The sequence below is a fragment of the Diplotaxodon limnothrissa genome, linkage group LG7, assembly GCF_057381915.1.
Source record: "Diplotaxodon limnothrissa isolate DT_005_m linkage group LG7, D_limnothrissa_male_GT1.1, whole genome shotgun sequence".
Lineage (NCBI taxonomy): Eukaryota > Metazoa > Chordata > Actinopteri > Cichliformes > Cichlidae > Diplotaxodon > Diplotaxodon limnothrissa.
In genome coordinates this window covers 26422891-26443971 of record NC_140602.1, presented here as the reverse complement: position 1 = coordinate 26443971, position 21081 = coordinate 26422891, and the positions used below count along the sequence as shown (strand labels likewise).

At 39.3% G+C, this 21081-nt stretch overlaps 1 protein-coding gene across 1 annotated transcript; it reads left to right on the top strand.

Moving 5' to 3' along the window:
- The first annotated feature begins 6360 nt into the window (after positions 1–6360).
- Positions 6361–17956, top strand: LOC146628380 (hyaluronidase-like). Its single transcript, XM_085357044.1, is given in 6 exon segments — positions 6361–6980; positions 6982–7339; positions 9544–9633; positions 9740–10114; positions 15900–16079; positions 17864–17956. Coding segments are annotated over 6 exon segments (1677 nt in total). The 5' UTR covers positions 6361–6399.
- Positions 17957–21081: the final 3125 nt, after the last annotated feature.

Here is a 21081-nt window from a genome sequence, read left to right as displayed (position 1 = left end):
AGTACTGACCTTACTTTGAGTTTGATTCCATAAGAAGTGACAAAAACATTAGCGTCCATCGTGCGTGGGAAGAAAACTTCTTTTTACAGCGAAAAAAAACCCTAAACTTCCGAGCAAGCACCGAGTAGCTACGACGTGATGGGAAACTCACAGAGACACTCGCGCGGATTCTTCAACTGACCGCAGCACACCTGCACCAGGGTAACCCTCCGCCTACCCTGCTCCTGCTTTACAGGTGAAAATAGAGCAAAAGGACCGCTGAGTCTTTGACTTTATTTATTTTCTGCTGTGTTTTACTTGCATCTGTTTGAAAGAGTGAGTGAAAACACAAAAAATATTTTATTTTATGTGCTGGAATGTGTAGAAAATAGGTTTAAATGTTAAACTAATTTATTCAAGTCAGAGAATGTTGCATATAATTAAATGTTTTGCTTGATGCATAAAGTTAAAAGATTAAAACTGATAAAACAAGTTTTAAAAAGAGACTTTTCCATTTGATTACATTTTGTATGATGGATTATGTAGAAAAAGTAGAATTGGGCTGAAAGATCTATCACTTTATCACCTCTTCAGGTTGTAAATCGTGTTTTTAAAAAGTAACTAAGTAACTAAGTAACTAAGTAATTAATTACTTTTGAAAATAAGTAATCAGTAAAGTAACGGGATTACTTTTTTGGGGGAGTAATCAGTAATTAGTTACTGATTACTTTTTTCAAGTAACTTGACCAACACTGCGTATTACACATACTATACAGAATATTTTTATTACAGTAATGCAGTACATTACATCACTGTTTCTATGTAAAATGAACTTAAATATGTTGTCTCACAATTATAATTTAAGAATATAAACCTATCAGTTACAGTCCCACACACCAGCACAAATCCCTATCCTAATGAGGACATACATATTATCTTCCTCTCATTAGCTAAGTATGGTCACAAAGCAGAGGAAAACCAGTCTTTGTAACACAGTGCTTATATTGTAGAAACCTGAACAGGTAGAAACAGAGGATCATCATTTTTTTTAGCTGTTGAAGTTCAGGGTCTGGCTGCTGGGGTGAGATCAGCATTTGCTCAGATTTAACTTTACTCTGGATTCTTTGCTAGCTTAATGTTAGCATGCTGTCTGTGTGCTGCTTTCTGTCCTGGATCCAGTTTGCACTATGGCATCGTGCTCTCTGAACTACTGGGCACTGGTTCTTGATTCCCATCCGTGTATAGTTCCACAAAGGTTAGACTATTTGTACTGTAGACTTATTGGGTTTCAAATCTTAACCAAACAAGAGATTTCCTTAAAATCAGACTTGGACTTAGAGTTTTGTATTGTCATTGTGCAGTTTCTTGCACAATGAAATTGGGTAGGTGGACCACAAAGGTGCAAAGGTAAGAAGAGAAAACAATACACAACAAGGGGAAAACAAATAAATAAACAAAATAAAATAAAAAGCATACAAGTATACATATATGTGAGTGAAACTACATGGAGTATGCGTAAGAAACATTGAAACAGAAACATTATGGGTCTGTATAAAATGACTAGTGTTAATCAAAGTTAGTAATTTGTAGAAACAGTTTACAGAATTTAATTACTTGGCACAATTTAAAATATACCCTTTCTTTTGTTATGTAAAAACAACATTTAAAATCTGTTGTTGTCTGTGAAGGTTCTCAGTCATCCAGGTCATCGTAGTCAAAGGAGCTTGCAAAGAAAAGCGTCTGGACTTCTTTAAGTTGCTTGAAGACGTTTCACCTTTCATCCGAGAAGCTTCTTCAGTTCTAAGGTCAACTGGTGGAGAGTCCCAGATATAAACCTAGTGGGAGTAACCCCCCACAGAGGGACAAAAGGACCCCCTGATGATCCTCTAATTGCCTGAGCCAAGGTGTGAAACTGGGTGTGGGTCCCAATCAGCCAGAGTTTCGGGTGTGTTCATTGTGAAACCTGGCCCCACCTTATCATGCGAATTCCTGAGGTCAGATGGCCCAGGATGTGAGTGGGCGTTAAGGCGTCTGGGAAGGGATCTCAAAACTGGATTATAGATGGCAGAGAGTTGGTGTCGTAAACCCCCGCCTCTGTTCAAAGATGGTCGCTCACAGTGGACATAGATGGCTTCTTTCACTCCTCTTTCAAACCATCTGTCCTCTCTGTCCAAAATGTGAACATTGGCATCCTCGAAAGAGTGTCCTTTGTCCTTAAGATGCAGATGGACTGCTGAGTCTTGTCCTGTGGAGGTGGCTCTTCTGTGTTGTGCCATGCGCTTGTGAAGTGGCTGTTTGGTCTCTCCAATGTAGAGGTCTGAGCATTCCTCGCTGCACTGTACAGCATACACCACATTGTTAAGTTTGTGTTTTGGCGTTTTGTCTTTCTATTGTAGCCAACCTTTACACGGAAGAAGTGGAAAGGAAGGCTCTTGGCTCTTTCAAAGGAACAGTACCCAGCCACTGGTACAGATATGTGGACGACACCTGGGTCAAAATCAAGACACAAGAAGTGGAATCCTTCACTGCGCACATTAACGCTGTGGATAAAAACATCAAGTTCACCAGGGAAGACACAAAGGACAACTGTTTGCCTTTCCTGGACTGCGCCGTGCACATTGAAGAGAACGGCAAACTCAACATCGAAGTTTACCAGAAGCCCACACACACGGACCAGTACCTCCACTTTGACTCCCATCACCCTCTGGAACACAAACTTGGAGTAATTAGGACCCTACACCACCGGGCAGAACATGTTCCCTCTAAGCCTGAAGGAAAAAAGAAGGAACACACACATGTAAAGTAAGCACTCAAAACGCGGGCGTTCTTAAAGTCAGCAAAGAGGCACAGAAAAGAAGACCAGACACCAGCGAGGGAGGATAAGAAGGACAGATGCAACAACATTGTCATCCCCTATGTAGCCGGCGTATCAGAGAAACTCAGGAGAGTTTTCTCCAAGCATGACATCCCGGTGCATTTCAGACCCAGCAACACGCTCAGACAGAAACTGGTTCACCCGAAAGACAAAACGCCAAAACACAAACTTAACAATGTGGTGTATGCTGTACAGTGCAGCGAGGAATGCTCAGACCTCTACATTGGAGAGACCAAACAGCCACTTCACAAGCGCATGGCACAACACAGAAGAGCCACCTCCACAGGACAAGACTCAGCAGTCCATCTGCATCTTAAGGATAAAGGACACTCTTTCGAGGATGCCAATGTTCACATTTTGGACAGAGAGGACAGATGGTTTGAAAGAGGAGTGAAAGAAGCCATCTATGTCCACTGTGAGCGACCATCTTTGAACAGAGGCGGGGGTTTACGACACCAACTCTCTACCATCTATAATCCAGTTTTGAGATCCCTTCCCAGACGCCTTAACGCCCACTCACATCCTGGGCCATCTGACCTCAGGAATTCGCATGATAAGGTGGGGCCTGGTTTCACAATGAACACACCCGAAACTCTGGCTGATTGGGACCCACACCCAGTTTCACACCTTGACTCAGGCGATTAGAGGATCATCAGGGGGTCCTTTTGTCCCTCTGTGGGGGGTTACTCCCACTAGGTTTATATCTGGGACTCTCCACCATTTGACCTTAGAACTGAAGAAGCTTCTCGGATGAAAGGTGAAACGTCTTCAAGCAACTTAAAGAAGTCCAGACGCTTTTCTTTGCAAAATCTGTTGTTATGAGTAAAGATCTTTGGTGAAACCAGCCATCTGGTCCATACATTTTATCACTTTGATAACTAACCTAAAGGTGGATTTCCTTCTTATTACATTTCCACAAACAAATGACCAAGTTCAAACACTCACATTCTTTGCGTGTCTGGACAGAGACTTTGTCTGCGAGTGGTAGCGGTAGGACAGATTGTTCTCAACCCAGAGGTTCCTCAGCTATCTTCCTCCAGGCAGTAAGGAGGGAACCTGGAACACATCAAGACAGCCCAAAAAGGAGGGAACACCTCAAGGAAGCAGATCATTCAGCTCTGACAAGCTACCACAATTGTTCCACCTATAATTCAAGCACTTGCAAGAGCTTATTTAACGAGGAGACTAACGGGTATTAATTACTCACTGAGGGCTTACTTTGGACCAAAACAAATTGGACCCGCAGAACAAGTAAGTACATAATTAATGAGACTTCATTTACCTGATTAACATGTTTATATTTAAAGTTTGATTGAGAGTTTAGTAGGGATTTATTATAGGGTCAAGTTTGCCAGCAGCTCTGAAATGCTTTCTACTTTAAATATAACTTGGCAAGAGTGTAGTGTTGAATAAATAGAACTCAAATAAAACTGTCATTATGTGGGTTAGGAAACATTTTCTAAGGTCAAGGGTTTTTTTAATAACTGTTAAAACTATGTTAATCCCAGGGATGGTCCTTGCAAAACTACACCCAGTTCACAAAATGCTTTAACACTGTTTGAAATGTAAATAAACACAGAATTTAATGATTTGCAAATCTCATGAACCCATATTTTATTCACAATAAAACAACAAACATATTAAATGTTTGAATTGAGAAGAAACACAATGTTAAAAAAAATATTAACTCATTTTAAATTAGATTTTTTGTAAATTGTACTATAAAAAACAATTGGATGAACATTTGAAAACTAATCAGGTTAACCGGCAACAGACTATTGAAATTCATTATCATCAGGATGTCCTAAAAACTCCATGAAAAGCCTGCATTTGATCCAAAATGCTGCATTTGATCCAAAGGCTTAATTTCTTCTTAGGAGAGATGTAGATTTGAGGAATAGATGGTTAAAGAGCACTGACAGGTACTAGCAAGAGAGAGCATATTTCTCTCATACTGGCTTCTCTTTATTGGCTCCCTGTTAAATCCAGAATCAAATTTTAAATCCCTCCCCTCACATACAAAGTGTTTAAATAATCAGGCCTCATCTTACCTTAAAGACCTCATAATACCATTTCACCAAAGTAGAGCACTTCGCTCTGACACTGCAGGCTTACTAGTGGTTCCTAACGCAAGTACACACACACACACACACACACACACACACACACACACACACACACACACACACACACACACACACACACACACACACATTAGCCGCTTATCCTAACGCTAACCATCAAAAATGAATGCCTAATCCTAAACCTCAGCCTAAACCTAACCATAACCTAATTGGAAGCCTGACACTAAAACCACCTTTTGAGCCCAAACATTGCCTTCAAACTCGTAGGGATGGGCATTTTATCACCATAGGTGACTGCTAGTATAGTAAAGTAGAAGTAGAATACGAAACCTTTATATAAACAGCGGTCCATTTAACATTTATTTAGTTGTTGCAATCAACTCATTTAAATATTTCAGATCAACACAAACATTTTAATTATATTAAACAAAGGTAACCAAGGTAAATACAAAATACTTTCAAGTGATGATTTCATTTCTTAAGGATAAAAAGATATCCCCCTACAGCCTTTGGCAATTCAGAGTGGAAACATTTTGTTATTATCAATATTTCTTGTAACTTTGTAACTGTTCCAAGTGAATTGAGAACATCAGAGACATTAACTGTACCTACTGAGTAGCTACATTTCTGTTATACAACAAGGGAAGACCAAAGGGAAAGCCAAGCAATTGCTTAGTCAGCTCTTTTTCTTCAGTATATTGAGAACACAACACATCTTCTGCTAAAAAAAGAGCAAGTCATAAGGTTTCACTGCTGTCTGCAAAGCATGGGGAAAAAACTAAATCCTGGAGAAATCGCTTTGTGTGAAAAATAATCTTGAGCATTGAATCAATAAGATGCTCTAAAGACTTGCACCCTGCCATTACTTAACCCAACTTCTCTTACATTTACTAACAAGAATATGTATCATTAGTTCATCAAGTTTAATAAAACTAAAATTGAAAATTTGAAGAAAAAAAAAAACTTTGTTGATGAAGATTTAGCAATTTTATTGTGTTTGTAACTGTATTTGCAACATTTGTAAATTTTCCAAAAGTTATTGTTTTGGAAGATTTTATAAGATGGAATTTTGTTTGGATATATGGTGTTATTAATAAGTGCTCTTATTAATGTAGCTTTATAAAAACTTTTGCTCCTGCAAAAGGAATTTAGTGTCTTTGCATGTGAGGCTAAATACTGAAGTCGTCACTTCGTGAACATGCAGGGGCAAGCCCGTCTTGTTGTCATGCATACAAAAGAAATGTTGGAATGTGGTAAGAACAAGAAAATGTTGGGAAAATTAAGAAATGATTTCATTAATGAAATTCCATCTTTTATACTTTGCCCCTTTTGAAGACAGAAAAAGAGCAATAAGTCTGGCATCAGCACAAATCTGTCCAAGCAAGATGAATATCAATATCAGGGCCTCAAACCTAACTGGTGTTTGTTTCCTTTTATGACAGATCTCATTCTTGTTACAAAATGTATGGAGTGAAACTGATCCATGAAACACAGCATTTTTTATTCCTGTTTGTCAGCGCAATGGCCCTGATATCCTCCTGTAGGTCCTTACCAAGGACAGACTACCCTATCCTTCCTGGCCATCACTTCATGTTCACGTGGAATGCTCCAACTGAACTGTGTAACATCCACTTTGGTATGCCCCTTGACCTCTCCTACTTCAGCGTTGTCAGCAGCACCCTGAAAACGGTGACCAACCAAAGCATCTCCATATTTTACATTGACCGCTTTGGCATCTTTCCCTATATTGATGAAGACACTGGAGAAATGCATGATGAAGATTTGCCGCAAATAACACACATGCAGGACCACCATGACGATGCTGCAGATGACATCAAGCACTATATTCCCACCGATGGACCTGGCCTGGCTGTGCTTGACTTTGAAGAGTGGAGACCGCAGTGGATTCGAAACTGGGGAAGCAAATATATCTACAGAGAGGTTTCAATCGAAAAGGTCAAAAAGAAGAACACTTCACTTTCTGAAGATGAAGCAGAGGAAAGGGCAAAGATTGTGTTTGAAAGAGCAGCCAAGAGGTATTTTGTCCATCCAAATTGGGAAGAAACTGAGGCCAAAAAGACTTTGGGGTTACTACTTGTATCCTGACTGCTATAACTATGACTACAACCAGGACATGGTGGGCTTCACTGGAGAGTGTCCTGATATTGAGAAGCAGAGGAATGAAAATCTTTTGTGGCTCTGAAAAGAGTCCACGGCACTCTTTCCTTCCATCTACCTGGAGTTGGTCCTCAAAGACTCCTGGAAAGCTCGTTTGTTTGTTCGCCATCGCATCCAGGAAGCCATGAGGGTATCAACCCTCCCCCAAAGCACCTATTCAATCCCTATCTATGCCTACATAAGACCTGTGTACAAGGACAGCGTTGATGACTATGTGTCAGAAGTAAGACATCACTGCTCAACACACAGTATTGTATTACCTTGAGAAACAATTTGTGCTCTGTGTGCCTCACCAATCCTTGATGGAATGAAAGGTATCTGCCATCCAACATAGAATTTAGGGATGAACTACTTTCTAAGTACAAGGCTCTCATTCACAGTAAACTTTGTTCACTAACATCTTCCAGCACTATAGCTTAGGCTTCAAGCTATTCAAAAAACTTTTTTTTTCAGGCAGATGTTTTCCTCATCTTTATTCATTCTAATGTCAAAGTAGACAGTGAATCATGGAAAGCTACTTTAGCAGAGCACAGAGTACATGGAAACAAACAATTATGTTTTTTGTTTGTTTGCTTTTGTTTTTTGTTCTTATGTTTCAATTTTTAAAAGCCTTCAAAAGTGAAACCAGTATTAATTGTCCTGAAGCTACATTCTTTGTTATCCTTATCTTTTATTAGAGTTAAAACTTTTATAGTGTATTATTTACTCACTGGATTAAGCTAAAGCTTTAAGGGAACAACAATAAACATGGTTTGTTTACTTAATTTCCTATCAAATCTTCCATTATACTCAGGATTACACCCACGTTCCTGCACTCAGTCTTAAACAATGATTTCATAAAAACCTGTAACAATACATGACATTTAAAAACACACACACAAACACATGTTATCAGGGAATTAGGTAATTGCTACAAAGTATTTAGGGAATAGGCTTGTTTTAGTCTTATACATGAATAATGAGTTTCAACTATCAGTCAACATTACTCTGACTCTTTCTGTTCTGTTTGTGAGTCCTCTTCACACACTGAGGTTAATTATGGAGTTCCACAGGGTTCAGTGCTAGGACCAATTCTGTTTACATTATACATGCTTCCCTTAGGCAGCATCATTAGAAGACATAGCATACATTTTCACTGTTATGCCGATGACACCCAGCTCTATCTGTCCATGAAGCCAGATAGCACACACCAATTAGTTAGACTGCAGGAATGTCTTAAAGACATAAAGACCTGGATGGCCGCTAACTTTCTGCTTCTTAATTCAGATAAAACTGAGGTTATTGTACTCGGCCCTGAAAATCTTAGAAATATGGTATCTAACCAGATTCTTACTCTGGATGGCATTACCTTGGCCTCCAGTAACACTGTGAGGAACCTTGGAGTCATTTTTGACCAGGACATGTCCTTCAACGCACATATTAAACAAATATGTAAGACTGCTTTCTTCCATTTGCGCAACATCTCTAAAATTAGAAATATCCTGTCTCAGAGTGACGCTGAAAAACTAGTTCATGCATTTATTACTTCCAGGCTGGACGACTGTAACTCATTATTATCAGGATGTCCAAAAAACTCGCTGAAAAGCCTTCAACTAATCCAAAATGCTGCAGCAAGAGTCCTGACAGGGACTAGAAAGAGAGAGCATATTTCTCCTGTTTTGGCTTACCTTCATTGGCTTCCTGTTAAATCCAGAATTGAATTCAAAATCCTGCTCCTCACATACAAGGTCTTAAATAATCAGGCCCCATCTTATCTTAATGACCTTGTAGTACCATATCACCCTATTAGAGCACTTCGCTCTCGCTCTGCAGGCCTACTTGTTGTTCCTAGAGTATTTAAAAGTAGAATGGGAGGGAGAGCCTTCAGTTTTCAGGCCCCTCTTCTGTGGAACCAGCTTCCAGTTTGGATTCGGGAGACAGACACTATCTCTACTTTCAAGATTAGGCTTAAAACTTTCCTTTTTGCTAAAGCATATAGTTAGGGCTGGACCAGGTGATCCTGAATCCTCCCTTAGTTATGCTGCAATAGACTTAGGCTGCCGGGGGATTCCCATGATGCATTGAGTTTTTCCTTTCCAGTCACCTTTCTCACTCACTATGTATTAACAGACCTCTCTGCATTGAATCATATCTGTTATTAACCTCTGTCTCTCTTCCACAGCATGTCTTTTATCCTGTCTTCCTTCTCTCACCCCAACCGGTCGCAGCAGATGGCCGCCCCTCCCTGAGCCTGGTTCTGCCGGAGGTTTCTTCCTGTTAAAAGGGAGTTTTTCCTTCCCACTGTCGCCAAAGTGCTTGCTCATAGGGGGTCATATGATTGTTGGGTTTTTCTCTGTATCTATGAAGCGCCTTGAGGCGACTTTTGTTGTGATTTGGCGCTATATAAATAAAATTGAATTGAATTGAATTGAAAATTGAATTGTGCAGTTTGATCTGGTTAACACCACTGGAGAAGCTGCTGCTCTGGGTGCTGCTGGCGTCATATCTTGGGGAGACATGAATGTCACAGACACAGAGGTAGATTGTACTTTTGATAGGAAATTGGTTGCTTTTAGGTATCTTTCATGCAAGACTTCAATCATAACATTTTAATCAAATGTTCCAATATCCCACAACCCTGCAGGACTCTTGCTTTGATGCACAACATCACTTGGAGCAGGTTATAAACAGGTACATTGTGAATGTTTCCACTGCAACACGCCTCTGTGGTGATGCACTTTGCCAGGGCCAAGGTCGCTGTATAAGGAAGCACTGGGATGATGACGTGTTCCTTCATCTGCACTCATGTCACTACCAGATCAAGCAGCAACACCGGGGTGGACCTTTGACTGTGAGCGGTGGTCTCTCACAAGATGACATCAACTTGTTCGACAAAAACTTTGACTGCATGTGCTATACTGAAAAGCCATGCCGGTCGGTCATTACGCTCAATGTCATTCACGACGCAGTCATCAACACAAGGAACCGCACTGCTGATAGGACACACTCCATCCTCCATGTACATTTATATTTGTGTGTCTTGGTGTGGGTGTTTGTGAGTGAGTAAGTGAGTGTGTTTGCCTTTGCCTCCGGTGGATAGACGATCATAAGTTTGTTTAAAGGAACTTTTTATTTCATTTCAACAGCCTTCTTTCATAAAATATGTCTAAACTAAAAAGGGGTTAAAATGGACTTAACCTGTGTTTTTGTGATTACCTGTCAATTATATACCGATAATTGACACCAAAGATCAGAAAGAACTGGGTATATCCTGTGCCATGTTCCATAATGGCTCTTATCGTACCACAAGAGGTCACCACAGTAGGAGTTTTTACCAGCACAAAATTCACAACCAAATACTGCCTTATGCTATTATTATTAGGCATTTACACAATAAAAGCCTCCCAAAATTTAATCAATAAAAAATGCAACATTGTGATGCTAAAATTAACAACCTCAGGCCCTGCTACTGGCCCTCGCATTGGCTCTTATCTGCTGTGGTACTTAAAGCCAGCTGGTTAATAAAATAACTATGATAACAATTATCAGCTGCAACTAACATAATTTCTTTGTCACTGTACTAGTGAGTAGTGAATATAACATGCTTAGCATTAGGATTTTTGAACAATTTAGTGGCAGGTGTGTTTTAATAACAGACACAGGTGGTGCTCTTTCTATGACACCAACTTAAGCAACCCCCTTTTCTATCTGAAAAAAGAACATCATTTTATTTCCAAATCAAAATTTTTTGCACCTCTTAAAAAGATATGCATTACAAACAACTGGAATAAGCAAGACATTCAACTGAATTTTAATGAGGTCCAGAAAGGGCATTTTTCTTGCACTGAAAAATAAAGTTGCATGCAAAAATACGCATGCTAAAAATTCTACAATTCCATAAATGTTTCTGCCATAAAAAACAGAAAGAATTACTACTGTGGTATTTCAACCCTAAGTGTTAGAAAAGATGATCACTTATAATAGTGGGAGATTTGAGTTAAAAGTGCTCATATTTTACAGGAAAAGTTTAACTGGGATGCAGAGTGGAAGACTATTACCACACTCACATCCACATGTTAAACACAGGGCTACAGCTGGTTAGATTAGCTTACCATAAAGACTGGAAATAAGTGGAGACTAACCTGCCTCAATACAATGATTCAAAACGTTAAAGTGACAACAGGATGCATTGTCCGCTGTAAAAATGTGCTGTATTGTGGTATGTGCAGAGTGCAGTACTGAGACATTCACTCATTGTTTAGTTGTGTGAATAACTGAATTCCAGGGCACAGTGACATTTTATGTTAGAACACATGTTTGGCTTCTGTTCACGTCCTCTCATCTATATTCAGGAGTGGTCAGCATTCAGAAGAATTCAGTATCTGCCTGCCTGTTGTGGGCTGCATGAATATTTTATGTCTGGGTTCTCTTCCTGGTTTCTGCTGTGATTTAAAAGTTTAGCAACCATTTGAAATTCCGAGCTTTTTCCTTCTTTGTTTTGCTTTGTTTTTTTCTTTGATTCTTACACAGTTAATTAGAATGTGATCAGAAGTAAACTGCTGTAGAAAAACAATAGGCACTACTTTTTTATTACTTAGATTCAGATGAAATTACATAAAACAATACTGTCATCAGTCATCATACTTATCGGTGATTTGCATATCACCTTAATGTTGCAGCTAGATTATACACTGCTGGTTAGCTTTATATATAAAAATACATCTCATAGTTTTACTAAATTTGGATTTAAAGACTGTAAAAAAAAAAGAAAAAAGAAAAAAGAAAAAGGAACAACTAAACCAGGGGTCCTGTTCTCCTCTTCACTGGTATCTCAGCACTGGTGTACTTATCTTACAGGTGCGTCTTTAACATTTGAACTAGAGCTCCTTAACAGCTGACAGACATTAATGATCAAAAACATAATACTGAATCACAGTGTAACAGCTGTCCTCTGAAATCTAGCTAAGTGACCTTACAATTACATGCACAGACATAATCAAAGGATTGGGTACATAACTACTTTGCAGCTTTGTGCAGTGATTTACACAGTCAGACAAATTCTGCGACTATTTTAGTCATTTTAAAAAGTAAACAAATACATCCAACACTGTTAACTAAACCTCAGCATAGGGTTAGGTGTAGAGGGGAAAGTTGAACAAGACAGATGAACATAATTTCGTCACTCTTTGGTGATACTATTTCCACCGTGAGGCCTCACTGTACATGTATAAACTGTCAAAAAAGAACTGATCCACAGTCTCTTCCTGGTAGAGCCGTCACCCTTTGTGCTTTGGCAGTCTGGTCCCAGCCTGGCCCAGCTTGGCTCAGCTCAGCTGCCTGTATAATCTGTTCTGTCAGATGGAAACTGTCGTCCGGGGGTAATAAGAGCTTTATTGTCCTGATTCTTCTGCTTTGTTGGGGATTGCAGAGCATTTCTAGGTCACTGGCTGTGACTGAATGTTCTGCTGACCATACTGATGCTTCACTGAGGAAACGCACTCGCTTCCCATGCTGATCCTACCCCACCCTTTCACCCAGCACTTTTGGGGGAACACAATTAGAAATCCAGGTTCTGCAGCCAGATTGCAATTTACCAAAGGATCACAGCTTCTGTTTTCTGTCAGAGCAGATATATTATGGATACTGACGCACAATTAATAGGCTCTTTCATTGTGATAATTGGGCAGAAAGGCCCCATGATCATTTCCCCCACTTTTCTCCTCGTAATTATCTTCTTTCACCCTGTTCTCTTTCAGATAGGTTAAGCACACATTAATGTTCCCACGTTAGATTTGGATGCTACAACCAGAGGTATCAGTTATTCCTGATGATCGTAAGCTATTTAGCAGTATCTTGCATGTAAAAATGTGAACCTAATATATAACACTGAAACTGTAGCTAAATGAAATGTTTTTGTTAAAAACTGGAGCCAAAGTTCAGCTAAAAGATTACAAATTGTGTTGCAGTGGTCACTAAGTCAGATTAGGCAATTATCAAGTCATAAAATTTTGGCTGTTCCTGACTGAGACCCAAAAAGTTACCTGTCTTTCACAAGGTATGAGGTCCTATAGGAGGCTGTGATAAAAACTGATGCAGTTTTTATGCAGTTTGTGTGGTACAGACTGTGTGATATTATTTGATTTCACAGATCAGTCTAGCTGTCAAGATTAATGCTCTTTTGATTTGTTAAAGCAAGCAACAACCTGCAGGCTCCCAAAATGAGTCATTCTCCATAGACTTGGATGTCAAAATGTCATCTTTACTACGTTTGTGGTCTTATGTGGTATTTTTTTCACTCTCGGTCTGAAAGTCTCCATTTTTTTCTTTCTTTCGCAATCCCAGAAGCCCATTCTGCCTTGATTAGTGCACATAATCTCACTATTGTGACACCTCTAGCTAAACTCTTCCCAGGCGTCTGCTATAACCAGCTTTGTTGAAGCATGTACCAAACATGCTGCTAGGAAGGAATTATGCAAATGTGTTCCATGGGAAAAAACATACCAAAAGAAAGCCTGCCAATAAGGCATATCAGGCAGTGGGAGAAAGTCTCTTTGGCCTTTGCAACTTTGCAAATGTTTTACATATGAAGCAAAAGCTTTAATACTCCAAAGGAAAGAGGAAGCCCCGGAAAGCATAACATGGTCTCTCTTTGTGTATTGTCATTCAAAGCAGCAAGTGGTCCTGAGGAAATAATGAAACAACTAGATTTAACACAGCCTAAAACAAGAATTCAGATTGTTGAACAAAACACCGTCTGCATACATATTTCAGTGTCCAGAAAATATTCCTTTTAGCACGATTAGTGTAACCAACAGGTTCTTATGATAAGAGCATGGTGGAACCTGGGCTATTAGTGTTAATGTACAAAACAAATACAGTTAAACATTCATCGATCCATCCATTCATTCTCTTCTACTTATCCAATTCAGGGTCGTGGTGGGGCAAGAGCCATGCCATAGGGAATGAGGTAGGGTACACCCTGGGCAAGTTGTTAGGCAGTTGCAGGGCCAACAGAGAGAGAGCGAAAGGCATTGATACATACATTCACACCTAAGAGCAATTTAGAATTAACATACTGTAATCCTTAGATCAGACCTTCCCAAAGTGTGGGGCCCGCCCCCTAGGGGGGGCACAGAGCCATGGCAGGGGGGGCGCGGGATGAAAAGGGGGGGAGAAAAAAACAAAACGCTTGGACACTGCTAGCACGGGTGCCTACAGAAACACAAAGCAGGAGATGAAGCATCGCTGAATATGTTTCCAAACCAACTTCATTGTAAGCCAAAGACTAGAAAATATGGTGAAGCATATCTTCCCTTTGGCTTCACCTGCACAAGTGCCAAGGTAGGTCTCCCCTGCAGAATTGGTTTTCCCTTCGTCGGGAGCAGCGCTGGGCTCTTCAAATCACGGACAAACAGTATCCCACATTCTTGATTTTTAGTTCACAAACACTTGTTGTAATGACTAAACTACTCCTGACATTTTGGAGATATACATAGTATACTATACTTTATACAGTAAAGTTACAGCTGGATACAAATAATATCAGGCTGATCCTGCCACGATTTGTTCCTCCGGTTCAAATCACAGACAAACAGTATCCCACGGTTGTTTATGTTTTTAAACCCATTTTGCACAGAGAGGCATTTTTTTGAAAAATGTATTGATAGCAATGTTGAATATTATTACACAGGAAAAAAAACAACTACACGTAAAATAATTTCACCGTGACGCCTCTGCCTTTGTAAATGGAGGGACAGTAATTGCTTGTGTATATGTAAGCGTGTAAAACCTGCAGATAGTCAGATTAACAGTATTTTGTCTCTATCTGCCATTCTGCAATTCATCTCATGTAAACAGTAACGTGGCGCACAGCGTGACGTGAAAAAAGGCACATACCTTTGACGTTGCGTGACGAACTCTGTATTCCTCGTCCACACGTAAACGCAAAAAAGGAGTTTTAAAAAATCTCAGTTTTCGGTGATTCGAAACGTCGTTTACGTGTGGACAAAACAGCTGCGTTTTCAAAAATACCAGTGTAGGTGCAGACGTTAGCGTAAAAGAGTTAGTAGTTTATTTTATTACGACATGTAATTTATTGCTGATTACTTGTATTTGCTTAATTGTTTACTAAATGTTTGAGGTGTGAAATAAACCGCAATGGAGCAAAATATGGGTGTGTGTGGTTGGAGGATGTGTGCGCGCGTGCGTGCGTGGGGGGGGGCAACACTTTTCTTGTAAAACAAAGGGGGGCCCAGCAAAGAAAGTTTGGGAACCACTGCCTTAGATGCATGCTAGCATTGGGTGGTTCATTTTTAGCATTTAGCACTACTATGTTTTCCACTGTCTAACAGAGGTGCTTGTTATGTTCATATTCACAATCACTGTTGATGTTTCCCAGTTATCACATTAACTTTGGCTAAAGGAACTTTTAACTGGACTTTAATTTAAAAGGGCCTTTTGTATTGTGTTTTCCTATTTCTCTTGACAAGTGAAAAACATCTGCAATTCATGAACTCTCTGGTTCCACAAACATCAGTTTGAGGCGAAATCCTGAAACATGTCTTTTATAGCATCCCTGGAAATTCAAAATTTTCACATCTTGAAGTTTCTCTTCTTTGTCTCTTTGTTCTCTGGATGTGGAAGCCAGCAGCAGACTGTGCCAATAAGTTTCACATCAGTCAGCAGACTTATAGTTTTTTGTCTTTAGGAGTTTGTTAGCTTAGCTTAGCTCATAACAACTTGCTAGCAGCATGGCCTCTTCACCTGCCGCTCCTTCTGATCATTGTGTTGGTTTGTTTGTTTAGTTACTCTTAGACTCCTTTAGTAATAACAATACTTGTAACAAATGTAGCCTGTTTGCAGCTCTGGAGGCCAGGATCACTGAATTGGAGACCCAGCTTCACACCCTTGAAAATCCCATAGCTAGCCAGACCCCTGTAGCCAGCTCAGCTAGAGGCAGCATAGCCCCCGTTAACTCTCCCATGGTAGATGCCACCCACCACTTTAATCACACTCTAGATCTTGTTCTAACATATGGCATTTTAACATTTAACAGTATTTCCTGAAAACTCTCTTTTATCTGATCATTTCTTAATACATTTAAATTTACAATAATGGCAACAGCAGTGGGGAAAAGACTTCATCACAGTGGATGTCTTTCTGAAAGTGCTGCAATTAAGTTTATTTTATTATTATTAAGTTTATTTTATGCCCATTTTGTTAATAATTTTACTTCTTCACTACCTACGACTCTGAATACTGTAGCTCCTGTGAAAAAGAAAGCAATGGAAGTACTTGACTCCCTGGTATAATTCTCAAATGCACACCTTTAAAAAGTCAAAGCTCTGTTGAGCCAAGCATTCCTTTAACATTAACTATTAACAACTTCATGAATTTCTTCACAAATAAAATTTTAACCACTAGAGAAAAAAAATACTCATGGCCATCTCCAGATATAACATTATGTACAGCTACTTTCAATACCATTGATATTTATTCAGGTCTGTTAGAGCAAATTCAGTTGCTTGTATGCATGAAGCCAGGGTGATGGGTACACATAAAATCACCTGTGTAAATGAAGTAAAGAGCAGAGCCAGTCATTAGATACATTTGAACATTGCTATCTCAAATAGATTAGGGAGATTTTAACTGCATTGTGTTTGCTCTATAACCAAGACAAAAAAAAAAAAACAGAAACATGGAACTGGCAATTTGGCAGCAAGCCCTGTCTTGCATTAAGGAACTTCATGTTTTTTCATAGTTTTTTATGATAGTTAGCTTTATGGCTGTTTTGCTTAAGACCACCAAACTTCTTGTGCTTTGCAAAATCCTGGATAAGTAGTTTGGTTACTTTGGAAGCCTGGCTCCCCTCCACCAGTCAGAGGCAGCAGTTCCAGCCCTCCGGGGATATCTTTCTTATCCCAGAAAACAGCCCTGGGAGCAATTGGGAGAAGGTCAGTGAGCAGCTTGTTCAATACTGAAGCCTGTGTACCCATCACCCCTTTGTTTCTGAATGAATGGTGCTGTCTAGTTACTGAAGCAGCAACAGGGGCTGCCAGCTTCATTTACAAAAGCCTTAAACATGCACATTTTGTGCCAGAGAACAAATCAAAGGCAAACTGATGATTAGAGAAGAATTTGGTTTACATGAAAAGAGCCTCATCAGGATCATTCTGCTATGAACACAATTAAACAAGAATGTTATGCCATTAGCAGAGGACACAAATGCTATAAATACAAATTCACTGTTAATTGAAATGATGAGATGAAAGTAAAGATTTTTAAGAAAAAAAAACAACTTTTGGGCCAACAATGAACCACTGAATCATAATGAAATAGTTCACATTTACTAAGTTTGGTGAGCCCCACATTTTCCTTTTAGTTTCACCATCAGGTTAATATCCATACTTCCCAATGCTTGAGTTCATATGAGAATAGATCTAAAATGATCCCATGTTGGAATACAGCTAATCAACAGACTTTATATAAGATTGACATACATTTTTGGTCTGAAAAATGAAGCCAATGTGCAAGTGCTCTAAACCTTCTTTCCAATGGCCATCAGATTCTATCAAAGTAAACTAATGAGTACAAAGTCTCAAATGCTTTTTTCAAGCCTTATGAAATAAAGTTTGCATAAAAAGTAAGGAAATTTGTGTGATTTTTGTTTTAACAATGTTTCTGTCATGATCCCTCTGTTCTCCCTGTATTTCTGCCAAAGTTTGTTTTCCTCTGCCTCTGTTTTTATATCTGTTCTCTGCTTTTTCAGATTCCCACTCTTGGCTCCACACATCTGACAGTAATCAACCAATTGCGGCCCATGAGCTCGTCAGAGGCCCCTAGAGAGATAGTTACATGGTGAAACTGTAACTGTTTAACTGTGAATGAGCACAAGCGCGCTCATCCACACAGGTGTTCACTGACACACTATCTTCCTTGGCTGCTGCCTCTAAGCATGTTGTTGTTACCGCATTGTTGGTCTTGTGTGCCACTCAGTACTGTTCAGTATTTGTTACTTAAGGTTATTCATCCTTATCTCGGTTGTTGCTGTGGTTTTCCTAGTGTGTTGTTCCTTTTTGCTTGTTTTCTTTTTTTTTCCCAGCAGGAAAAAAAGCAGATTTTTAGTGTCTTTTCTCTCTTTCCCTCTTCTCTTCTGTTGATCTTTCCCTCTCCTTTTCTTGAACTTTCGCTTTCCTGTACCCTGGTCCTGTCTGTTCCGCTTGAAATTCCTTAAAAGCTAAATATTTATTTATTTAAATAAATAAATAGTAAAGATCAATCAAGTGAACTACTATGACAAAACCGTAATGATCCACTTGGGAAAATAAAATCTGGCATTTTTATTGGCCTTCAGACAATAATTCTAATTTCTACTGTGCCGAACGGGACAGGCAACAACTGAAAAAAATAAGAGGGACCTAAAATCTGTAGGCCCTGCCTCCCATTCTACTTTTAAATACTCTTGGAACAACAAGTCAGCCCGCAGTCTGAAAACTTAGTGCTCTAATGGGGTGATATGGTACCACGAGGTCATTAAGATAAGATGGGGCCTGATTATTTAAGACCTTGTATGTGAGGAGCAGGATTTTGAATTCATGCTGGATTTAACGCAGAGTCAATGAAGAGAAACCAATACAGGAGAAATCTGCTCTCTCTTTCTAGTCCCTGTCAGGACTCTTGCTGCGGGATTTTGGTTTAACTGAAGGCTTTTCAGGGAGTTTTTAGGACATCCTGATAATAATGAATTCCAGTAGTCCAGCCTGGAAGTAATAAATGCATGGACTAGTTTTTCAGCGTCACTCTGAGACAGGATATTTCTAATTTTAGAGATACTGCACAAAGTGAAGAAAGCAGTCCTACATATTTGTTTAATATGTGCACTGAAGGATATATCCTATTCACAAATGACTCCAAGGTTCCTCACAGTGTTACCGGAGGCCAAGGTAATGCCATCCAAAGTATGTATAATGTAAACAGAACTGGTCCTATAGCACCGAACCCTGTGGAACACCATAATTAACCTAGAGCATGCTCTAATTGTTGTAATAAAATGTTATTGAGAACAGTATCAAACGCTGCACTGAGGTCTAGCAGGACAAGCACAGAGATGAGTCCACTGTCAGAGGCCATAAGAAGATCATTTGTAACCTTCACTAAAGCTGTTTCTGTGCTGTGATGAGCTCTGAAACCTGACTGAAACTCTTCCAATAAGCCATTCCTCTACAGATGATCTGTTAATTGTTTTTCTGATCACTCTTTTAAGAATTTTTGAGATAAAAGCAAAGTTGGAGATTAGCCTATAATTAACTAAGACATCTGGATCAAGTCATGGCTTTTAAAGTAACGGTTTAATAACTGTAAGCTTGAAGGCCTGTGGTACATAGCTGATTAATAGAGATAGGTTGTTCATATTTAAGATTGAAATATTAATTAATGGTAGGACTTCTTTGTGAGTCCAGCATTACTCACAAGTATTAATGATTGTAGTGAGGCCTACTGTAACTTACAGGTAACCTGCATTACACAGTATTTACACTTGAAACAGCACTTACGCTAAAATATTTATGTAAACATAAAAACTTTTGTTTTATAGCCTAAAACAGCCTAAATAAAATGAGTAACAGGAGTGCCACTGCCTCCATGTTAATACATTTAACCTGCTACTTCAGTGCAACACAGAGAGTGGTATTTTTCCTGAAATGAAGAAGTCATTTATGTTAACAATAAGGAGCATTTTGATTGGTGTAAATACGGCCTAAATGTGAAAACATCTTTCAGCCCATGTCAAGAAACACCTCTGTATAAGCTCATCATCATCTTCAGTGCTGCAATCAGCAGTGTACGTGTTGGAACATATTTTCTTTTTTGAAGTTTTACTGATGTGTTTAGATTTGTTTTCATAGGCACGAACAAGGAAAGTGACTTTGAAATCAGTGCCTTCAAAGCATTGTGCAGTTTTACAACAGTACTTACACTGCCTGGTAAGGGGAACTGCTTAAAGGACAAAAGCAAAGTAAAAAAAAAAGTCTTGGGGTGCACTTTAATTTAATTAAAATATTAATTAGAAACATGTATTAACAAAATTAAATTAAGAGTAAGAACTTCACTAGAAGAAGAAACTGCCTACAGTCTTTTGTTTACTGACTGCACTGTTTCAGGACAAAAAGACCATCAGCAACAACTTATTGTCTTAGCATAAATGAAGCTAGATGTGCAGTTTGTAGCACTGTAACACTATTCACTGTGCCGGCCCAGCTGAGAGACAAACTCCCTAACACGAAGCATGGACAATGGCGTGCTCTGTCCACGTTAGTTGCATGGTGACGATGATGACTAAATTATGGTGAGAGAAAAAACAGCTGAGGGTTGTGCTGAATGTGATGCAGCAAATAAACTATCAGAGCAGTTTTTTGAGGGAAAAAAAACTTTCATAATAAATTATATTTCTGATTTGACTTTTCAGTTCTGTCTGCTTTCTGTTCATGTTTTAAGGAGGTTCAACTGTTAACTGGACTGATTACAATTCTGAGTAAACGAGTTCAATTTGAACTGCAGCAACAATAGTAGCTGTGTGCTCTGGATGTATGGCAATGACGTCTCACACTCTACTTCTATCCTTCACTTAGAAATGTTTTCTTGTCCTCCAAGTGTTAAAGCTCTACGAACAGCTAAACTTTGACAAAAGTCTAATCTTGTCAATCTTTTGCAGCATCGCACTATCAGCGAATCCCTGAGCTCCTGCAGTGATATATTATTAAAATGCCTGTAAAGAGCAATGTGCTCATACAGTCATATCTTAAGTCAGTTAGGTGCACATTAAGCCAGACTACACTTTGGTTGCATTTTGGCACCTCTCGATCTTTGTTGCGCAGCCCGGTTGACCAAGCCACATCACTACCTGGCATCACTACATTTAAATGTGCCAATAACTTGACTGAACTCAGGCTCATAGCAGCTAAGTACCATTCTAGGAACTAGTCTCTGAAA